Source organism: Capsicum annuum, chromosome 6 (assembly GCF_002878395.1).
Source record: "Capsicum annuum cultivar UCD-10X-F1 chromosome 6, UCD10Xv1.1, whole genome shotgun sequence".
In the NCBI taxonomy this organism is placed as follows: Eukaryota; Viridiplantae; Streptophyta; class Magnoliopsida; order Solanales; family Solanaceae; genus Capsicum; species Capsicum annuum.
The window spans coordinates 80296244-80318940 of NC_061116.1; the positions used below are offsets into that span (position 1 = coordinate 80296244).

General features: G+C 36.8%; 1 protein-coding gene across 3 annotated transcripts in view; it reads left to right on the forward strand.

Moving 5' to 3' along the window:
* Positions 1 to 22697, forward strand: part of LOC107873278 (anaphase-promoting complex subunit 1) — a 123931-nt gene that overhangs the window by 45683 nt on the left and 55551 nt on the right. For all 3 annotated transcript variants that reach the window (XM_016720054.2, XM_047414778.1, XM_016720057.2), the window contains 7 exons: positions 5486 to 5569; positions 6150 to 6242; positions 6353 to 6412; positions 6855 to 6953; positions 7092 to 7232; positions 7741 to 7821; positions 22439 to 22510. In XM_016720054.2, coding sequence (XP_016575540.1) covers positions 5486 to 5569; positions 6150 to 6242; positions 6353 to 6412; positions 6855 to 6953; positions 7092 to 7232; positions 7741 to 7821; positions 22439 to 22510 — 630 coding nt within the window. The remainder of the gene's footprint in view (positions 1 to 5485; positions 5570 to 6149; positions 6243 to 6352; positions 6413 to 6854; positions 6954 to 7091; positions 7233 to 7740; positions 7822 to 22438; positions 22511 to 22697) is intronic.

Below are 22697 nucleotides of genomic sequence, written 5' to 3' on the forward strand. Positions count from 1 at the left end.
AGCTTGTAAATTAGTATTGGAATCAACAAATGAAACCAAGAAAGTAACAAATTGAAACTAGAAGATCAAAAATTGAGCTTAAAAATTGTCTTGTGAACAGTAAAACGTGACGTGGCAGTCACGTATTGGTTCAATTTTATCAAGTTGTTAATTTCAAAAGTTCAAGTCTTGGTCAATTTTCAATTTGGACCTTTGGTGGAACTTGTTCAATGGAGGGAAATACAAACTAGTCTTTGGAGCTTCTTTTCAATTCAAAATTCAAGAAAAGTCTTTGACTAGACTTGTACAACCCTTAAAACATGGACTCTTGTTTTATGAAAAGGTGATGGAGATGTGATGTAAAGTCTTTTGGTGGTTGGGGGTCTTTCAAGACTTAACAAAAGTTCTACACCTTGTACTTCAACTTTTGAAGATCTAAGTTAACTTTAACATTAACAAGGTGATGAATATGGTGAATTACTTCAAAAAATACAACAACCACAACAAGAACAACCAACAACAATCTCCCAAGAACAACAACAATTCTAGAACAACAAGGTCAACTACAAACCTCCAACAACAATTCTATCGGCCAAGTCTTTAGTGTGGTATTTTTGGTTTTAACAAGAGATAAAGGTTGTGACGAGCTTCAAGAACAACAACAACATCCACCAGGAATTACAACAACATCCACACGACCAACTTCAAATCCATAACAACAAGAACAACAACAATGGGCCAAATTTATGTTCACAACAACAACTTTGAATAAGTTCAAGCTTAAGTTTAGATCTAGACTCAAAGTGTTAGTGGACAAGAAAACTAACACTAGAAACAACAAAACAAAGAAGAACACAACTAGATCTAGACACACAACGAACAAATCTCGACCAAGACACAACAAAAACACAATTTAGGCCAAGAACACACACACGGACTGATTTGTATATTTTTTCGGAATTTTCAGATTTCAATTTTTTTTTTCTTTTTTTCAAGTGAGCTAGCCCAAGATTTGATCTTGTAGGAACAAGATCAAGCCATGCTCTGATACCAAATGATACGATAGAAACTTGGAAGACACGAAATCACTCAAAAACAATCCACAAACACACTCCAAAACAGTCCACAAATCACTAAGATCCTTGGACCGATTGGAGACCTCTCTCGGATTCACAAATACAACAAGAATACAAGGTGAACAAGGTGTATTTCACACCAAAACAGCAACGTATAGCAACAATACGTGAAGAACAAGATGAACACAAAAGCACAAGATTCGGATTTAACAATAACAACAAGAACACAAGATTACAACACAAACACTAAATACGATTACAAGAAAGTAAAGGGATAGATAGATAGACCACATGAAGGTATAATCTTAAGAACCCAAGAATGGACACACTTGGACCCTTAACACTACACACAACAATAAACCTATCTCTTACGTGACACAAGATTGGATTGCACCTCTCTAGCATCACCGTTTCCAAGCAAGCAACAACAAAAGAGAATCCACTATATTGTTGTATCCTAGTTTCAGTTGGTGGCTTTTCCAAGCCCTAACTATGGTGTTTCAAGTCTTACAAGACTTACAACAATATCCAAAAACTAAGTGAATAATCCCTAACATGTTCCTTATATATTACAAAAAAAATAGAAGTTAAAATGACCAAAAAGGCCCTTCAAAAATGGGCACCCATCTAGTGTAATTTATGGGCTGATTTGGGTGCATTTTGGGCCTCTTTTACAGTTCAATTGCACATGCCAAGGCTCGGGTCCAACATGCACTCTCCTAAGTCCATAACCGTGATTATTCCCGTATCATATCTACAACCTTATCATCAGCACAAATCAGTGGCAGAGATGTGGTCAGCTCAGGGTTGGGATATCAGTTTCAGAAGACACATGAATGACCTGGAAATTCAAAGAGTTACTGATTTCCTTAGTACTTTAAATGAGATCTGAGGTATAAAAACAGGGGAAGATACTCTTTGTTGGCGAGGTAGCAATCAGGGTGCACTCAGGGTCAATATAGTTTACCACCTACTGTACCAGTCCAATCAGCATATCCTTAACTGGTTATGGAAACAAATCTGGAAAGTCAAACTTCCATACAAAGTTTCCTGTTTTGTATGGTTATTGCTAGAGAGGCTTTTCTAACATTGTACAATCTGATGAAGAAGGGAAAGACTCTGTGCTCAAGATGTTTCATGTGTAAGGAGACTGGTGAGACAGTCAATTACCTATTCTCGCATTGCAAGGCCACTAGCAGATAATGGAGTCTCATTTTGAACCTTAAAAGCTTAGCATGGGCTATGCCAGGAAGGTCTCTGAAGTCCTGCGAAGTTGGGTCAATAGCAAAAAGCAGGAGTAGATGGAGACTTATTCCAATGTGCTTCTGGTGGACAATAAGGAAGAGGAATTCCAGGTGCTATGGGTGTAGAGAATGATTTGCAGAAGATTAAGCTTAGCTTTCTGCTCTGTTTTTGGTGCAATTACATGTAGTCTAATTATTCTATGTCTTATTATTGATGTCCTTGATTCCTTATAAATAGAGATAGAAGTTTTTAAGGGTCTCAATCGTAAATATGGTTTCAATACTACCTAAGTACTGTTTTGGATATAATACAAAGTTACCTTTATCAAAAAAAATGTACATATAAGATACTGAGTGATCACAGATATCGCAGGATTCTATTATGTTTTGATCAGTTTTTCTTCTTTTTTCCTCTGTAAATATGGTTTCACCACAACCTATCTGCTGTTTTTGTCGATATACAAATGTTATTTTATAAAAAAAATGTCTATAATTTCCTTGTATCTATTATTGTTGCTCCCCCCAAGAAATGAAGGATCTTCCCTGGTATATCTCCCCATCCCCCATTTTATGCATTTTCTAGAATCATAATTGCCTTCCTTCTTTCCCCAACAATTGTTTCTATTATTATGTATCTCCCATAGATGTTATAATTTTGGTATACCCTATAAATGTATGCTTGTATTTTTCTCCCCATCTTTTATATAGATTTCCTTCGCCGCGTGAAGCTTGATGCATTTGTGAACATATCAATCTGAGATTTTCATCATCTAGTTTGATCTGGTTGGTAAATCTTCTAACACCTTCTAACCAAACGAACCATCGAGGCCCCCATTTTGAAAATCTCAACGGATTTATCTCCTAATATGAAAATCTTCTCTCCCATAGGGGGGAGAGAAGGCTCGCTGGAAAAGATAGTTTAGAGAGGTGAAAAAGGGGCACATTTCCCCATTCAGATCGCATTTTATTTTGACAAATTACTGATGCCCTATTGTAGTGCCCTCCTGATACCAACCAGCCAACAAAACACAAGAAACAAGATGAAAACAACAACACTAAACTGAGAACACAAAATAACAACAACAATAATATAAAGATAGATAGTGAGACATACAATATTACAAGCTTTAGGAACTAAAGTGTGTATCAAACACTAGAACCCCTAAGACCCACAATATCAACACCACACTCTTACGAAGACCTCAAGGGAACCGGAATCCCCAAGCAACCTTCGTTTCTAAACGAGTAACCAACACCAAACGATTCCACGTTCGGCCACAAGTGAATCCTCATTTGTCACAAGTGAATCCACACTTGCAAAGACACTCTTAAGAGTATTCTCAAAATATAATATCAAGGTTAAAGACAACAACCTTAAAATGAAGCTACTTATAGTTTTGGCTAAACTTATTACCTAAAATGACCAAAAGACCCTTAATGAGAGCAACAAAAGGGGTGGCTTTGAAGTGTAGACTTGGGGAGGCTTTGGAGTGTTTGAAGGCCTCCTTCACACTTCAATGCTTGCGCTCTGGTTAGGCATCCAAAGCTTGAGTCTTTACGTATGGTGCCCCCTTGACTCGTATCGCCTCCCTTGCTGTGCTTAATTTGTGATTACTCTTTACCAAACATATGCAGCTCCTATAACTACTTTATATAAGAAAAAATTGATATTTCACAATCAAATCTTTTGCTCATTTACAACATTCTTTAGGTCATACCTGGAAAGTCTCAAGGAAAGCACCACATAGTAAACACTTAAGGCTAGGATGTGAATTATTTTCCTTTGCCCCGATTATGTTCTGATACAGGCAATAATTTTATTAAATGATGGGGAGAATAATGCAAACAAAATGTATACTGCGCAGAGAATCTTACAAAATGACACGATTCTCTATTCAAACAACATCATATCGTCAGTACTAACCTGAATCACAAAGGTGCAAAGATATACTGAAAACAAAAATATTCCTCTAAATATGTACAGAAGAACTTTCCATCCCTCAAACTTCGCTGCGTTCCTTCCCTCCATAGTATGCACATGACCACTAGGGATGCTGCCTCCGTGCTCTCGTTCTGATGAGTTCCCTTCCTGACATCAACACCTTTACCGTACTTGACATTACCGATTTCTCCAAACCTATCCACTCTCTACGCCAGAACTTTTGTGCAACAGGATAATGCTGTAACAAATGATTGACTATTATCATGCTTTGCACATAAAGCACCAGCTTGCATATATTTTCCTTCTTTTCCTCTTCTTTTCTGCAGTATTGGTGGCTCTCCGTGCATCCATACAAAAAAATCCCTTTCTTGGTTATCTCTGAATCCAAATGGTCAAAGTAAGAAAGCTCCCTTTTTCCAACTCCAGAAAGCTGTTTTAGAATGATTTGATGGTGAAGATAATATTCTTTCCTCTTTACCGTGTTCATAGTCCATATCTGTGAGCTGTGTTGCATGGATACTTCAAAATGCTTCCACACGCATGTTGGATCCTCCACAAATAACATCTCTTTGGAGGATTCAACAGGGGTGCAGTGGTATTTTTGAAGGGTCCGAGGAACATAGTCTTTGAGTAAAACCGTATGCTTGTAAAAGAGCTGAAAAGTTTGCTGAAATCCTCCCATTCTAGTTCTGAGAGTTTCGTCTAAGAAAAACTACTTGTACTTATCAGGTGTTTTGACATTTATGCGGTTGTTTTTTATTTATTGTTGTTTGGACTGCTGTGGGCCAGGGATACTAAATAGGAACAAGTAGTTGTGTCATTTTGATGGGCAAAGCTGAACCTGCTTGTTCTAAATGGTAACTAGCATTTGTTTTATAAAATAACGATGTTTTCTTCTGTCTTTTGTCTTTGGCTCCTAACTTGTCGTGCAGTCTGGATCAGTATCTTTTGGTCTGGTTGGCCTGTGGTGCTTGGTTTATTATGAAGCTTCGAAACTATAAATTACTGATAAATATTCATTTGTAGTCCATCTTAGTTTAATTTCTGATCAATATTCTGGTGTGAAAACCCTGGTATGTACTTGATGATCCAATCTTGTCAATGATTTAATAGACTATTAACTTTGTCTATTGAGCATACCTGATCTATGCATTCATCAGAAAGTTCCTAGTATAGTCAAGTGCTGCAGTTGTGTTGTGTGCTTATCTTATTTTCTATCTTTAAACAATGATTTTGATTTATAGGTTAGACGTCTTCTATGCTCTGCTAGGCCTGTTGTTATTCAAACACCTGTTAATCCAACTGCGTCAGATCAGGATCTTCAACAGGTATACTGTTTCAATAATTTGGTATGTGCTGCATGTTATTTCCAGAACTGAAGACAACACTACCTGTCGTCCCCAATGCTATGTAATAATAGTTGTTTTCCCTTAAAATTGTCAACCTGTGCCACTTGTTCTCTTCTTGTTGGTTTTCAACCACTGTTCACCTCTTAACCTTGTAACTTACATGTCCATACACTGTTCATTTTTTGTTAAATTACTGATAAACAGAATTTACATTTAAGGTCACACATTGATTTGGTAGGTGTTGGAAAGCCAGCTAACTAATTGGGGAAAAAAGAGAAAACAAACAAGTAGAGGCATTGATTATCCACATTTTGGTGCGATCAGCTTTTATTGCAGCTCTAAATGCCTCTTAAGGAGGAAATAAAAACTTTAAACTGCAGCTGACTTGCCAGTGGTAAAGACAATGTAGAAAGATAAAAGAACCTTGAATAGATTAACCAGAGACACAGTACACTGTTACTGTAACATTGATGACCATGTGCATCACTGTATCCTTTACACCTCATATACATCTGCAAGTGTTTGTCTGTCACATTGATTCTCTCTCTCTTTTCTTTAGGCTCAATTATGGCAGCTTGCTCAAAGGACTACAGCCCTTCCCTTTGGCCGCGGTGCATTTACTCTTTCTACAACTTGCACTCTCTTGACGGAGGTACCATCTTTACTGTCTTCTACAACTGAAATAGCTTAGTGTAGTCTTTGATTCACAATATAGCAGTTGGTCCCTGTGGTGTTGTAAGGAAGTTGTTTTAACATCTGCAGGCACTCACGGTTCCCAAGCTTATCTTGGCAGGTCGGCTGCCTTCACAGCAAAATGCAACGGTATGTCTAGACAAATTCTAGTGGACATCTATTTCCATCTATGTATGTATTTCTTTAAATCCCCATTTGTGGGACTATATTGGGTATGTTGTTGTTTATGTATTTCTTTGAAGTAGCAGGTTAGTCTTCAGATAATTGATAGGAGCCAGGTTGATGTTTTACTTATTGAATGTAGATGGTCACATGATCTTGGTGAATGCTTTTTATCCTTGAAGTTTGTTTCTTTTTATGATGTTCTGTAGTTTTTTTGCAAAAAAAAAAAAGGTGGTACATTTTTCTCTGGCATTCCCACATTTCAGCATTATTATATTTGTTGGAAAACACACTTGTGAGCAGTACCATAACCACCAATATGCTCCTCCCCAGGTCCATGATTGCCTTGCAACAGTTATGCGTTTGTAAAATTCTTTTTGTGTAAGTCTCGCCTCTTTTTCTTGTTTAGGTTAACTTAGATCCAAATGTTAGGAATATTCAAGAACTCAAATCTTGGCCTGAGTTTCATAATGCAGTTGCTGCTGGATTAAGGCTTGCTCCACCTCAGGTTCAGTTTTATCTATTTTCATGTAGCTTCATCCCACTGTTGTTATCCAGTGTCTTATTTTAGATACTTCTCTAATTTCCATTTTCTTACTTGATGCTACTTCCTCACGTTTTGATGCATTGTCCTGTGCTTCTGCAGGGAAAAATGTCAAGAACATGGATATTATATAACAAACCCGAAGAGCCCACTGTTGTTCATGCTGGACTACTACTTGCTTTAGGATTGCGTGGACATCTTCGCGTCCTAACTATAACGGATATATACCAATATTATTCTCAGGTTGTTTATTCTTTTGAGGACCGATCTTGTTTTACACAAGTGCTTTCTCCTCCTGACCATAATTATGATTTTCTATTCTTTTTCAGATTCAACACATTTTACTCATCGTTCTTCTATTTATACTGCATATGTCATGTGAAATATAATTCCCCCTGCTCCTATGGGAAAAAGGAGAAAAATGTACTGTTACTAAGTTACTAAAGTAATTATTACATACTGTCGACTTGCATTGAAGCTAGAATGCTATGCAATTACGCAAAGTAGAATTTATTTGTATGATCATGAAGGTTGGAAGGATAATTGCAGCCTACATAGTTGAAGTTCTCCACTTGGTAAAATGAAAGATTTTTTTGTGGCATCAAACCTTGTCATGTTTGTTTGAGTGACTGTACTGAGGTTTCAAAATCCTTTCAAGTATATTACAACAATAAGTTTGAGAGTTTGGATTAGCACATGTAGTAAAATAGGTGCAGTTTAACGAATTATTAATATATCAGACATTTTGTAGGAACATGAAAGTACAACTGTTGGATTGATGCTTGGCCTTGCAGCATCATACAGGGGAACTATGCAGCCAGCAATCTCAAAGGTAAGGAATATTTTCTTCTCCATTCCGTTCTTGTCTTTCTTTTCTCCACCTTCTGTGAATATCAACTGCTGAAGAGGACTTATTCTCCTTCTGGTCTCTGTTCATCTAATTAGGAGCTAGTCGCTTCACGACCTATGCATATTTTGATTACGCTGCCTAGTATATTTTTTTTAATACAAATTGGCATACACGTTTGTTACACATTAAAATGTGCTTAATTAGGAATATAGGTGAAAAATATTATTGAATTGTTGTATCTGAATTATTACATTGAGAACCTATTATATACACTTCATTAGACTCCTTTTCCAACTAGGACACTGACACTACATTCTTTTCCAAGTAGGATTCTATATATATTCCTATTTATATTCATATTCTAACACTCCCCCTCAAGCTGGTGCATACAAGTCATAAGTACCTAGTCGGTTATAGATGTAATTAATACGAGGACCTGTGAGGGGCTTGGCTATGATATCTTCAAGAAAACTGGTAAGAACTGCTCTGTACGTCTAGGAGATCTCAGTTGAAAAGGAACAAACTGAACAGTGGTCGAAAAAGTAGTAAAAGTCGATTTATTGATGGAAAATTGCCTAACGAGTATAAAATATATGAGTCATCTCGAATTTAAGAGATGAGTAGATCTTGAATATGAAATTCTCTGAAAAATTGGTCGGAACATGCTCACACATTGGATTAATAGATTTGACGGCTGAAAAGTAGTCACAATCTGAGAAAAAGTTATATAAGTCGGCTCGGAATGATGACACGACCCTACTGAGAAAGAAATTATATGGGATAGGGTTGGGATGACGGCACAACCCTATTGTAAAAGAGAAATTATATGGGTGGGGTCGGAATGACGATACAACCCTGCCGAAAAAGAGAAATTATATGGGTGGGGTCGGAATGACGATACAACCCTGCCGAAAAAGAGAAATTATATGGATAGGGTTGGAATGATAGCATTACCCTAATAAATCATATCTGAGAAGTCACCTGAGAGACGCACAAAACTACACAAATTAGATCTGAGGATTCACCAGAAAGACGCAAGGTGTTACGCAACTCATAATTTAAAAAGTAGTCTAGAGAGATGCACGGTGCTACGCAAATCATATATGAGAAAGTAGTCACCTGAAAGATGCACGGTGCTACGAAAAATAGATATGAAAAAGTAGTCGCCGGAAAGATGCACGATGCTACACAAAGATATGATATAGTAACCAGAAAGAAGCATGGTGGCACAATCTTTTGGTAACATGATCATTGGTCAGACGGGTGACATATATGGGTTATGGCCAAACAGGCGGCATATATGGGCTATAGCCGCTTGCTGGCAGTGGAAGCTCTTTGATTCTCTACCTAGATCATAGCGGCTTTGATACCATGTGAGAAATATAGGTGAAGAATATTATTGACTTGTTGTATCTAAATTAATACATTGAGACTTTATTTATAGACATTACATTATACTTCTTTTTCAACTAGGACACTGACACTGCAATCCTTTTCCAAGTAGGATTCTATATATATTCCTGTTCCTACTCATATTCTAACATCAACTTTGGTACGAAGTCAAATTTCCCTTGCACTACATAAATTTAATGTTGAATGAGTTTTGCCTCCTCTCCAACAAACAATTAAAAAAAAAGTGTGGACCTGATTAAGTTTTTGATGCTGCTGCCTGAGACTTTGGAATAGATTGTTTCTTTAGATTTGAATTTTACTTTTTGTCTATTTAACTTTTTGGTTACTATCTTGTTTTAGACAAAATATGTTCAAGAAGAATAGTCGATGAGCAAACTTTATGGTGAAGAAACTACTTCATTATGTTATTGAGCTGCATGATGATACTTACTGTAATATATTTTTAGGTATCAATGTCTAAATTATTTATTAAAAGGAATTACTGAGTAATGTTAAATATTTAAGAACAACCTTCGAAAAAATCCATCTGTTGGAGGTGTTATTTCAAACCTCAAGTAATTAAAAAGTGCATATTCCATTTGCTGGACCTGCATACATACTGCTTAACATATGCTACCACAAAGTTTAGAACCTGTGAGGTCGTGTAGATCAAAAAGTCAATCTTAAATGCTTCTTCGAGTATAATGATATTGTCAGAATATGAGTAGGAATAGAAATAGTATATAGAATCCTACTTGGGAAAGGATTGTAATGTTGTGTCTTACTTGGAAAAGGATTGGAATTTAGTTTCTATAAATAGGGTCAATGTAATAATGGAGGTACAACAATTGAATAATGTTTTCTCCTATATCTCTCACATGGTATCAGAGCCTCTACGATCTTGGTAGAGAGTCAAAGAGCTTCCGTTGCCAGCGGGCGGCTATCACCCATATATGCAACCCATCTAGCCAATGATCATGTTTGCAAAATTTAGGCTGCCGTGCATCTTTTCAGTGACTATTTTCTCATATCTGAGTTGCATAGCAGTGTGCATCTTTCTGATGACTTCACGGATTTGATTTGTGTAATTATGTGCGTCTTTTCAGTGACTTCTTAGATCTGATTCGCATGGGGTCGCGCCATCATTCAAATCTACCCATATAATTTCTTTTTTTCAGCCAGGTCATGCCATCATTCGGACCCTACCTGTATAATTTCTCTTTTCCGGTAGAGTTATGCTATCATTCCGACCTTACCCGTATAATTTTTCTCAAATTTTGACCACTTTCAGCTGTCAAATCTAATATCTGACGACTTTAGCACTGTTCTGGAACCAATTTTTTGAGCATTTTCTTTTATGATAGGTTCGCCCAGTCCTGCAAGCCTTTCCTTTAGTTTTGTTTTGGATTTAGTTCATTGGAACCCTAATCCGACAACCTTTGTCAGTTTTCCAGAGAGATCTGTCATATGTGTCTCATTCTTTTCGGTGTTTCAGTCTTATGTTCGATTAGATCATCGTTGATTTTCGGTTTAGTCCTATGTTTAAGTCTGACCTTTTAATGATGAGATCAGAAAATCAAGCATCAGTTTTGTCATGAGATGGGTTAAGAGTCTCATCATTGATTACCTAAGTTCATCATAAGAGGGCTAAACACATTAAGATTGATTGTCACTTTGTTTGAGAAAAGATACTTTTAGGAGATATGTACAAAATTTATGAAGTTGAATGATCAACTTGCAGATATATTCACTAAGTCTCTCACCGATCATCATATTAAGTACATATGTAACAAACTTGGTACATATGACTTGTATGCACCAGCTTGAGGGGAAGTTGATACAAGCCAAATTGCCTCCAGGACTTTGGATGGGATATGTATGATGCTCGAGGTGCTTGATGACTCCTAATTGCTATTAAAAGATGCCACATGGATGAAAATTACCATTAAGGAGGGTCAAAGAACTTTGACGAGGTCGAAAGAGTGCAAAACGGGGCTCGAAAGGCCCTTGTAAGGGATATGCGTCCTAGGCGGTTTGGATCCGCCTATGATCTGCTCTAGCATTTCAAGAGCGGATCAAAACAATCCCTAGTTGGCCTTTTCTTGCATTTGGGTTACTTGTGGGCCTTAATTATGTAATATTTATCCAAAGTATAGATACTTGGTAGCTAGGCTTGTTTCCATTGTTTTGTTTAATGATGATGATGATGAATTCATGAAAACTCCATTGGGAGTGTTTGAGTGCTTGGAAAAGCCAATGTTGAACCTTGTTTAGAAATGGTGGTTGTAAGGGAGATCCGTTCCCTATTTCGGTTAACGTAAGAGCTAGGTGCTTGTAGGTAATCAATAAGGGAGGTCTTTGGATTTGGTAACACCCTTTGGTTGCCCTTTTGTTATCTTTTTGTGTCTATCTTTCTACCATTTACCCGTTTTATCCTTTTATTTTCCATTTGTCAATTTCGTTATTTCTTTAGTGTTTGTGTTTGTTCTCGTCGTCGTAGATTACTCTCATATCATTTGGTATCAGAGTCGAGCTTGATTTTGTTCCTACAAAGTCAATCTTGGGTTTGTTATCTTGAAAATCAACAAAAAAGTGGTGAAAAAATCAAAAATCCCTAAAGAAGTCACTATTCACGTTTTTGTTCTTCGTTCAAATTTTGTTTTTTTTTTTGGTGTTTCTGGTGTTGGATTTGTGTTCTCTAACACTATGAGTCTATAAATCAAATTTGAGCCAAATATGAGCTTATTTGAGTGTTTTATCCTTATTGGAAGCTTGGATTGAAGATATTGAAGTTGATCGCAAGATTTGAAGTATTGGGTGAGGAATTTGGGCAAAATGATGTTTGGAATGTGTTTAGAACGTTGAAAAGTGCTTTTGTTCAAAATTTCAACTCATTTTGAGCTTCTGAGTAAAAGTGAGTAAGATTGATGTTCTTGGTGTGTTCTTGAAGAAATTGCTATCTTCAAGTTGAATTTTTTAGAAAATTTGGGTGTTTGATCCAAAATGAAGGAAAAAAGTAGTGAAAAAGTGTTTGTACTTGGTCATCTAGTTTTTATTTCGTTGCAACTTTTTGATTGAAGTTCGTAAATAGTTCTTTTTTCTTTGAGCCGTTCAAACAAGAAACCACTCGGGCCGCAAGCAGAGATTGACACCTTATTTATCACCAAGTATTTAGCGACTTTCAACATTTGCTGCTCCAATTGTGAGGATTCCAAAGGTGAGATTCTTATGAGTGTTGGTGAGGTGCTTTACTATTCATCATGTCTGTTCATTTTGTAGGTACAAGGTGATGTAAGGAAATATGTCTTCGATAGTCTCGGATAATTGTGACTACAACATAGATGACTATATTGTAGTGAAGATAGATATAGCTACGAAGAAGATGGAGATTATGGGGGCTATGAATATAGCCATGATCAAGAGATGTATGTAAATGAAGGCTACAATTTCGAAGGAGCATGTAAGATGAATGATGACCCTAATTCTTATAGTGAGTATGGAGATGATGAAGAGCCATGTGAAAGTTCTATAAGGAAGATGGGGCATGTGAGGAGTATTACATTTCCCACTCCAACCATAGAGGTGATGTAAGGTATAAACCATTCATTTACAAATCTTATGAGGATCATGGTGAGAATGTACGTGAGGATTGTGAAGTTTCGTATTCCCCGTCTTGTAGTACTTCTTATCAAGGTCGAATCAATGTGAATGGTTGTACTAACTATAGTATAGGTTGCTCCATGGGAATGAAAGAGAGTGCATCTCCAAAGCTTAGGGGTACTACATCTTATTCTTCTTATCCTAGTGCCTAAACACATGGAAACAGGAACAAAGGTAAAAATAGAGGGCATGGTAAGAGTCAAGATCTTCCTACTCTTTCTATTTTTATAAGAGAGTTGGGTCCCGAAGATTATCTTGATTGGGACTGAGTGTGAAAGGATCTTCTAGGATTATGATATGAGCGAAGTCGAAAGAGCTACGTGTGCCCTTAAACACATTCAAGGTCTAACACTGTTGTGGTGGGAACTCATAAGAAAGTTCGGGCGAACATGGAGTTTCTTGAAAGGACTCATGAGGAGTGCCCATGTACCAATGGGGTATACAAAGCTTTACAATGTTGATCCAAGAAGAAATGTTCACTTCGGAAAGGTAAGCATTTGTGTGATTCCGGGATGCCTCCTTGTGCTAGATGATTGGTGCTATAGAAACTACATCATCCCACCCATGGTTGACCATATTGGGATACCTTTAAAGCCTCTACTTGTTCCATACTTCTTAGAAGGGTATAAAGTTTTCGAGAGAGTGAAGGTTTCCTTCACCTTATGTGAGTACTATAAGGAGGTGTGATGTGACATCTTTCCCTTGGAACATGGACATCTAAGCTTGGGCAACAATTGGTTTGCAAGGCATAGAGTTCCAAATGTGCAAAATTGGCCTACAAATGTAATGGACCAATGGAGAAATCATCTCTTTCCACCCGTACTTCCCAAATCTCAAAAAGATGTGATCACTTCAAGCCTAATGAAAACGAGAGACAAAAGATTGAGAAGAGTAAGGGAGTGCAAGGTGGCAACCCTAAGAGAGGAAAAATGAGAGGTTGAGAGAAGTGAAGTGAGGGTGTTGCCACCAAATCGAGCTAACATTGTTTGTCCTTCTTTTAATAGGGACATATGTGTAGGCGCCGACATGGCAAACGGCGGAGAGCACGTACCAAAAGAGAAGATGTCCTTTGAAGATTTGACAAGGGAAATCTTAGATGCTTCCAAAGCTTGTGGAGGACCTTCACACCAAGGTAAAGAAGAATATTCTCAAGAACTTCAAGGTAACATAGCTAACTCTTACACTTTAGTACATGTGAATGATGATTGTGTGGCTAGTAGGCCATTGAGTATGAGTATCAGCTTACCTATGTGTGAGTGTCATGATTCTTTACCTCTTGATGATAATGTAAATGTTGTGAGTGTGGATACACTTGTTGATCCTATTGATGACCGAATTGACTCTTCTTGCAAGATCAATTTGTGTTCGCCTAGTGTTGAAGCCATTGTGATGAATGATTGTACATTATCTTGTGAAATTTGTGTTAATCAACTTGTGTGTGAAACTAGCCCACCACTTGAGGATGTGTATGATGAGATTAATTAACCTCAAGTGAGTGATGATGTTGAAAATGTTAATCCAATGAATAGGATTGACCTTTTGAGCATGTCCTTTACTGAAGAACCTATTGCTTGCTTGACTCATAGGATAACCATGTGTTTGACACATCTTTGACTCTGGATAGTTGTCTTTTTGAGAGTGAACTTACATGTTCTAATTCCTTTTCAAGGAATGCTCTTTCTCTCTTTAAGTACAATATCTTGTTTGAAGATGATAAAATCATTCCTAGTGAGTTACCTAGTGGTGTGGATAATGTTGATGATGTAGCTCATCTTTGAGGGCTATATTCTATATAACAACTCACTGTGGTGTGATAACATTCCTCCTGAAGATGGAAATCTCTTCTAGGAAGATGAGAGTACTCTTAAGGGAAAAGAATGTGAAGGATTGAAAGGTGATCTTTGTGTACCTGTTGCCTATTCTTTTTTTGATTGTTCTAATTCTTGAACATACCTTTGATAATGTTATTGGGCATGTTCTTGATGAAAACTTAGATGAAATCTATTTGCATGATACCTTTCTTTACTCTATATTTGCTTTTGAAGATGCTTATATTAGTGTAGAGAATATGTCCTTTTGTTTTGGTGATAACTTTGGGGGAAAAGAGTACAGTCTAGACCCTTGTCTATGGCCAGTCTATCCATTTGACCGCGGTGACAAATTTGGATGTGGTGATTATTATACACCCGATTTGGTGTTTGGTCAAGATGATAAGCAAAGTTCGAATGAGGATGTTGGTATCCTTCCATATGATAGAAAGTCTTTGTTAGGGATTCATAATCCACTTGATGGACCCATATTGTGTAAGGGAAAGATCTTTAACAAAGATGAGAGCTCTTTAAAGAAGGGGAGCAATGAAAAGATCCAAGAGAGTTCACCATGGTGTTTTTCCATTCTTGACCAAGGTTTCATTACTTGTAGGTCAAATAGTATCTTCTTTTGAAAGCATTTTTGTTGAACCTCATTTATGTGATACCCGTTTTCATCACTTGTGTAACATTGATGACCCCTTTCTCAAAGGAAGTTGTTTGAAAGGGAAAATTTCTTTGAGCTTAAATTTTTTGATATCATCCTTGTGTGCATTATGTGCCTAATCTTTTGAGCCAAACGGCATTCTTATAGATAATAGCACCTTGGATGATGAATTTATGCTTGATTCCTTTTTATACTACCTCTTTGCCTATGATGATGTCCATACTAGTCTTGGAATTGTCTTATTGGGGGTAGGAAACTAGTTGGTTGGTTTACTTGGTTGAATAAAAATGCTTTATGGGTCATTCACATCTTTGACCCCATATTGTCGATTGATGAACCATTGGTGGTACCATTTTCGATGTGGTCTCTTGAAGAGATAATGAAGCAATTGTGTCTTATGGCTCCTAAGATGAATGTAGTCTTACCTTCTTGGCTTGTTGATGCCATTATGTCCTTTGTGGTTTCCTTATCTCTTAATATTTGTCGTAGCCAAATCCTTTGCAACCTTTTCAATAAGCTTTTCATGATTAAAATAAAAGATATCTCAAGTGTGTGCCACCGTAGCATGATGCTATGATTATTTGTGCTAACCCTAACTCTCATGTCATGTGGATGTTGTATTTGTTTGTCCTTCTTTTGGTTTTGGAAGGTTTGGATTTGATGTCTAATCCTTTTCAAGAAGGGGAGGATGTTACAAGCCAAATTACCTTCGGACCTTTGGATGGGATACGTATGATGCTCGAGGTGCTTGATAACTCTTTATTGCTATTAAAAGATGCCACATGGATGAAGATTACCATTGAGGAGGGTCAAAGGACTTTGACGAGGTTGAAGGAGTGCAAAACGGGGCTCAAAAACCCCTTGGAAGGGACATGCACCCAAGGCGCTTTGGATCCGCCTTTGATCCGCTCTAGCATTTCAAGAGCGGGTCAAAATAGCCCTTAGTGGGCCTTTTCTTACATTTGGGTCACTTGTTGGCCCTAATTATGTAATATTTAGCCAAATTATAAATACTTGGTAGCTTGGCTTATTTCCTTAGTTAGTTTTGTTTAATGATGATGATGAATTCATGAAAACTCCATCGGGAGTGTTTGCTTGGAAAAGCCAATGTTGAACCTTGTTTAGAAACGGTGGTTGTAACGGAGATCCGATCCCCTTTTTGGTCAACGTAAGAGCTAGGTGCTCGTAGGTAATCAATAAGGGAGGTCTTTGGATTTGATACGCCCTTTGGTTTCCCTTTTGTTATCTTCTTGTGTCTATCTTTCTATCATCTATCCTTTTTATCCTTTTACTTTCCGTTTGTCAATTTCGTTGTTTCTTTAGTGTTTGTGTTTGTTCTCGTCATCGTAGATTACTCTCGTATCAGGAGTGTAAGAATATGAGTAGGAATAAGAATAGTATATAGAATCCTAGTTGAAAAAAGATTGTAATGTAGTGTCCTACTTGGAAAAGGATAGAAATGTAATGTCAGGGTCTCAATGTATTAATGTAGAGACAACAATTCTAAAATATTTTTGTCCTATATTTGTCACAGATGTTATGTAGCTGACCCTTTTACTTGAGGTGCACAAGCCTCATACTTGCTACAAACATTACGTTTCTCATACTATTAGTCAGAAAATCTCTTACAATAAGATTATTTTGCAATACTGCTCCTAGCTATTATAATAGTTCCTTATCAATTATACCATCATATCAGAAGAGAGATACCAATCAACATAACTAACAATTAGATCCAGCGTAATACAAAGTAAATGCATTATAACTCAAGAATAGACTCACCTTCTAACCTTTTTTTTGTTTAAGTTTTCATTGATAATAACAAGACCAACATGGTTGTCTACAATAGATATACTAGAAAAGGAGAAACCTACAAAATATGGTTCTCTGACGCTCTCCAAAAAACATCGAGTCCTTTACACAAACAGAAACTACATGGGTACACCAAAAAATAAGGGATCAGAGACTACTCTTCAATTGAATAAACCTCATCTCCACCCCTTCAGAAGCTCTCTCGTTTCCCTTTTTCCAAATAACCCACATTAGAGCAAGAGTAGTAACACTCCATGCTTTGTGCCTTCTTCTCCTAACTCCACTCTCTCTGACATCAACTCCCTCGTGAATTTTGGTACACCTAAGTGACTCTAAACCATGTGAACATATCCTCCCATAACCTCGTCGCTAATTTGCAATGTAGCAGAATATGGTCCATAACCTCACCGGCCTCCTTACATAGGAATACCAACTCACATTGACAACCTTTCGCTTCTCTTGGCCATCAAAATCACCCCTGCTAGTAGCTAACCATGTGAAGAAGCATACCTTCCTCAGCACCTTTGGTTATCATACCACACCATATGAAAAACTATCCTTCACCCCCACTGAAGCTTCTCATAGGACTTGATTGAAAATATTTTGTTATTCCCAACTCCTAACTCATAGCATTGGGTATATTGATTGACTTGCATTGCTTTCGGAGAAAATTTAGCAATCTCTGAAGCTCAATCAACTCTTAATCCTGGAAATTCCTCTGGAGCTGTTAAAAGTTGCTTTAAGGAATAATGCACGTGATTTGTTTTTTGTTTTTATCTAGTTTTTTTACATACAACTCCTAGTCAAATTGGGATTCCTATTTGTTGTAGGAGACTGATTAGTTATTATTTTTGATAGCAAATAGGTTTTCTTTTATAGTAAATTTAATCTATTTTTAATTGTAATAGCACTATTTAAGGAGGAGTTGATGATAAACAAAACATATAGCTTTACAAAAGAAAAAACTCTCTGCGTTCTTCTCTAACTCATCTCTATTAAAAACAACAATTGGTATGTAGAGTTATTTTTCTTGTGGGACCTGTGGGTGAAGAGATGGATTTTGAAAATAGTTTTTCACGAATGGCTCCGTCCATTTTTGATTGTGAAAATTGTCAATTATGGGTTGTGAGAATGAAAACTTACTTGGTGGCTCTTGATCTATGGGAAGTTGTGGAAGAGGATTATGAAATTAATCCGCTGCCAAATAATCCCACCATAGCCCAAATCAAGAGTCACAAGGAAAAGAAAACCACGAAGTCCAAGGTGAAGGCGGCTCTGTTTGCTTCTATTTCAACAACTATTTTTACAAGAATTATGTCTCTCATATCACCAAAAGAAATTTGGGATTATTTGAAAAAAGAATATGATAGAGATAAAAGAATTCGAGGAATGCAAGTACTGAATTTAATTAGAGAGTTTGAATTGAACAGAATGAAAGACTCCGAGATAGTGAAAGTCTACTCAGATAGATTACTTGGCATTGTTAACAAGGTAAGATTACTAGGCACTGTATTTAAAGATTCAAGAATTGTTGAAAAAATTCTTGTTACAGTGCCCGAAAGATATGAAACATGTATAACTACCTTGGAAAATATACAAAATTTGTCCAATATTACCTTGGCTGAATTGTTAAATTCTTTTCAGGCATTGGAATAAAGAAAACATATGAGGCAAGATGGTTATGAGGCAAGATGGTATATTGAAGGAGCCTTAATAGCCAACCACAAAACTCAAAGAAAGGGTAAAAATATAAAAAATTACCCATCTTGTGAGCATTGTGGAAAAATGGGTCATCCATCATACAGATGTTGGAAAAGGCCAGACGCAAAGTGCAGCAAGTGCAATCAACTTGGCCATGAAGCAGTGATTTACAAAATCAAATTTGAGAACCATGAAGTAGGTGCACGTATGGTCAATGGAGAAGAAGAAGAGGACCATCTTTTTATTGCAACATGTATCTCAAGTAAGGTTTCAACAAAATTTTGGTTGATTGACAGCGGTTGCACCAACCGCATGACTTATAACAAGAGTTTGTTTAAAGAATTATAACCTACTGAAATATCTATAGTTAGGATCAAAAATGGTGACCAGATTCTTGTTGAAGAAGATGAATTATTGTCATCAAAACAAGTTCAGGTAGTAACGCAATTTCAGATGTTCTTTATATACCTAGTATTGATCAAAACTTGTTGAGTACATGTCAGTTGGTAGACAAAGGATACAAAGTATCCTTTGAGGATAAACATTGCTTCATCAATGATGGTGTTGGAAAAGAAATTGTAAACATTAAGATGAGAGGTAAACATTTCTCATTTGATCCAATGGAAGATGTTTCTGTAGAACATGAAAAAGATCATAGGCTGAAGAAAATTAGAAGATGATCCTGTTATTGAAAAAGCACAAGCAATATGTGAACCTCTTAGGTTTAAAGGAGATTTCAATGTTCTTAAAGGAATTGAAACAAGGGAGGAGTTATCTATGTTTCAGAAAAATAAAATGGGTAAATTCAAATTTAAGATGCAAACGAAGAAGGAAGACATGCCTAAAGGATTTAATAGTCAAGGGTTGCATTCAAGACGAGAAGTGAATTTAGTTCACCACAAGCCAAAAGATGAATCTGCAGATTTATTCGCAAGGTCATTTTCGGTTATCAAGTGTGGAGATCCCAAGACAGAATACCAAAATTTTGCAATTCCTAAAGCAAGGAGGAGTGTTAAAACTTGCTTTAAGGAATAATGCACGTTATTTGTTGTTTTTATATCTAGCATTTTTATATACAATTCCTAGTCAAACTGGGATTCCTATTTGTTGTAGGAGACTGATTAGTTATTATTTTTGGTAGCAAATAGGTTTTCTTTTATGGTAAGTTAATCTATTTTTAGTTGTAATAGCACTATTTAAGGAGGAGTTGATGATCAATAAAACATATAGCTTTACAAAAAAAAAAACCTCTCTGCGTTCTTCTCAGACTCATCTCTATAAAAACCAACAGGAACCTCAAATGCCAAAAAGTCTCAACCCCTTATGTTCCCCTTGCTGAATAGATAATTCCCTTTGGCATGAGACCCTATACAACACTAGAATTCATCCTCAAGCACCAAACTTTCACGCCACTTTCGCCCCCAAAAACTTTGGTCTAATCCCCAACCCTAAATGTAATGATATCATTGAAAGCATCCCACCCTTCATTATATTCCTCCACACACTGTACTCGAAAGGTGTGGTGATCACATTTACTCTCCATCCCCCTTCCATTTCTCCATATTTTTCCTCTATCATCCCTTACCATAAAGCTTCTCCGTCCACCCCAAATCTCCACTACCATTTACCGCGAAGTGATTTGTTAAACGTCTTCAAGTCTTTAACCCCAAGTCCTCCTCACTGGTTAGGAGATGTCACGGTCTTAATTGACTGAGTGAAACTTCTTTGCTTCATCCATCACATCCCAAAGAAAATCTCTTTGCAACCTCTCCTACTTACCTATAACCAAGGAAGGTGCATTGAACAGGAACATGTAATATGTAGGGATGCTCGATAGCATGCTCTCAGTAGGCCCTTCTTTGCCAACTTTGGACAAGTATCTTTTATGCCAACCTCTTTTCTACCCTCTGAATGACCATATTCCAAACGGCGTGTTCCTTGTTTGACGTGCCAAGAGGTAATCCTAGGTACGGTGTAGGGAAGTTCCCTGCCCTGCGCTACACAACTTAGGAAATCATGTCCATTTTATCCACTACACCTGCGGGTATGATCTCACATTTGCTGAGGTTAATTTTAAACCCTGGAACCAAGTCAACACTTCTCCAAGATAGTCTGGCAGGATTCCATTGATATCACAAAACTTCCATCTCCAGTCACCAAAAATCACTTCTTCTGCAACTGCTCGAGTCAAACTCCTGGAGGAAACAATGATTCACCATCAAATATGTACTTAAAATACGTTCATAAATAGTAAATACTACTGCTCAATGGGCGTATCAAAATATTTGTATGAGAAGGGGCTTTTTTCCCCTAATGAACTAGTAATATTTTTCTATGTGAAGTTCTTGTTCAAATATGCATTGATAGGAGATATTACCAGCATTGCCTTTTATTTTTTTGTATAGTCATTTCAGTTCTCATTCATTTATAGTTAGCACACTTAATTGGTAGATATTACATCTCTGAAGTGTGATCACAACTACCGAATTAAATTTATTTGGCATGTAACCGAACCTAGACCTAAACTAAATGAATTAGAATAACCGAACCAAACTAATTTCGGATTGGCATTTCGTACGCACAAATACAGAACCAAACCCAACCTAGTCCTAAACTAACTGAATTAGAATAACCGAACCAAACTAATTTTTGATTGACATTTCGTATGCACAAATAAAGAACCAAACTGAAGTTCTAAAGAATCGAATTGAAGAACTGAATGCTCCATTGTGGTCTAAAGCGCTTCTTGACCGTTTTTGTTGCTATAAATCATTTTATTAGCTTTAAAAAGGAATTTTAAAGTTAAATTGTTTCTAATTATAAAAACAATGATATTCTTTTTGGAATGGACTAAAAAGGAAGGTGTGCCACATTAATTGGGACAAAGGAAGTACCATTTTGGAGCTGTCAATATGGGTATGCACATGTCTGATTGCTGTTTTTGAAATCTTTTTTGGTTTGTTGGGGGGGAGGGGAGGGGGGGTAATTGGACCGTTGTAGCTGATAAAGTCTCGTGGAAGTACCCATGCAAAGGAAGTTAACAGAAGTACTGCATGAAGTTCTTGATTGATCTTAAAGCCCCTAATAACTTTCAGCTTGCTTTTGCCCTGGACCTATTATGGCCGAAATTTTCTGAACAAGCTTCCTTACATTTCATTTGTTGTTCTCCACAACATATAACTGTCTGCTGCCAGATTGTTTTACTTTTAGAAGTGTAGGAGGACGCCTCTTAATGATTATACAAAGTACAGTGTCTCTTAATATATGCAGATATAAAATTGCAGAACTGTAGTTGCTTACCTGAGTTAGTGTAGCTCTGATTCTTGTATCTCAACATACTTTTTCAGTTTGAGCACTCCAAATCTGCCCTTGTCAGTTACTGAAAGATACTATCTACTTAACAATTAGTATGGTATTCAAACATCTCTTTATTGTTGGGTGCGTTATCCACATTATCAGTTTAGTAATCTATTCTAGTTGCAATTTATTGATCAGCCATTGATGTGTATTTCTCCTTTTCTTTCTAATGAATCAAGAATTTATGGTGATCTCCATGCAGTCTCTCTATGTTCATATACCATCCCGTCATCCATCTTCCTTCCCAGAATTGGAATTGCCAACCTTGTTGCAGGTAATTGCAGTATACGTTGTGAATCTGTAAAAAAGGTTAAATTATGTGGATTTATCAGTTCATATTGGTCATTTTACTTTTGTTCTACTAATACTTCAGTATAAGTATAGAATTTGAGAAAGAAGAAAAGTCTTATTTCTATTTCAGTATGTGTTTACATCCCATGAGCAAAGGTATTTATACAAAA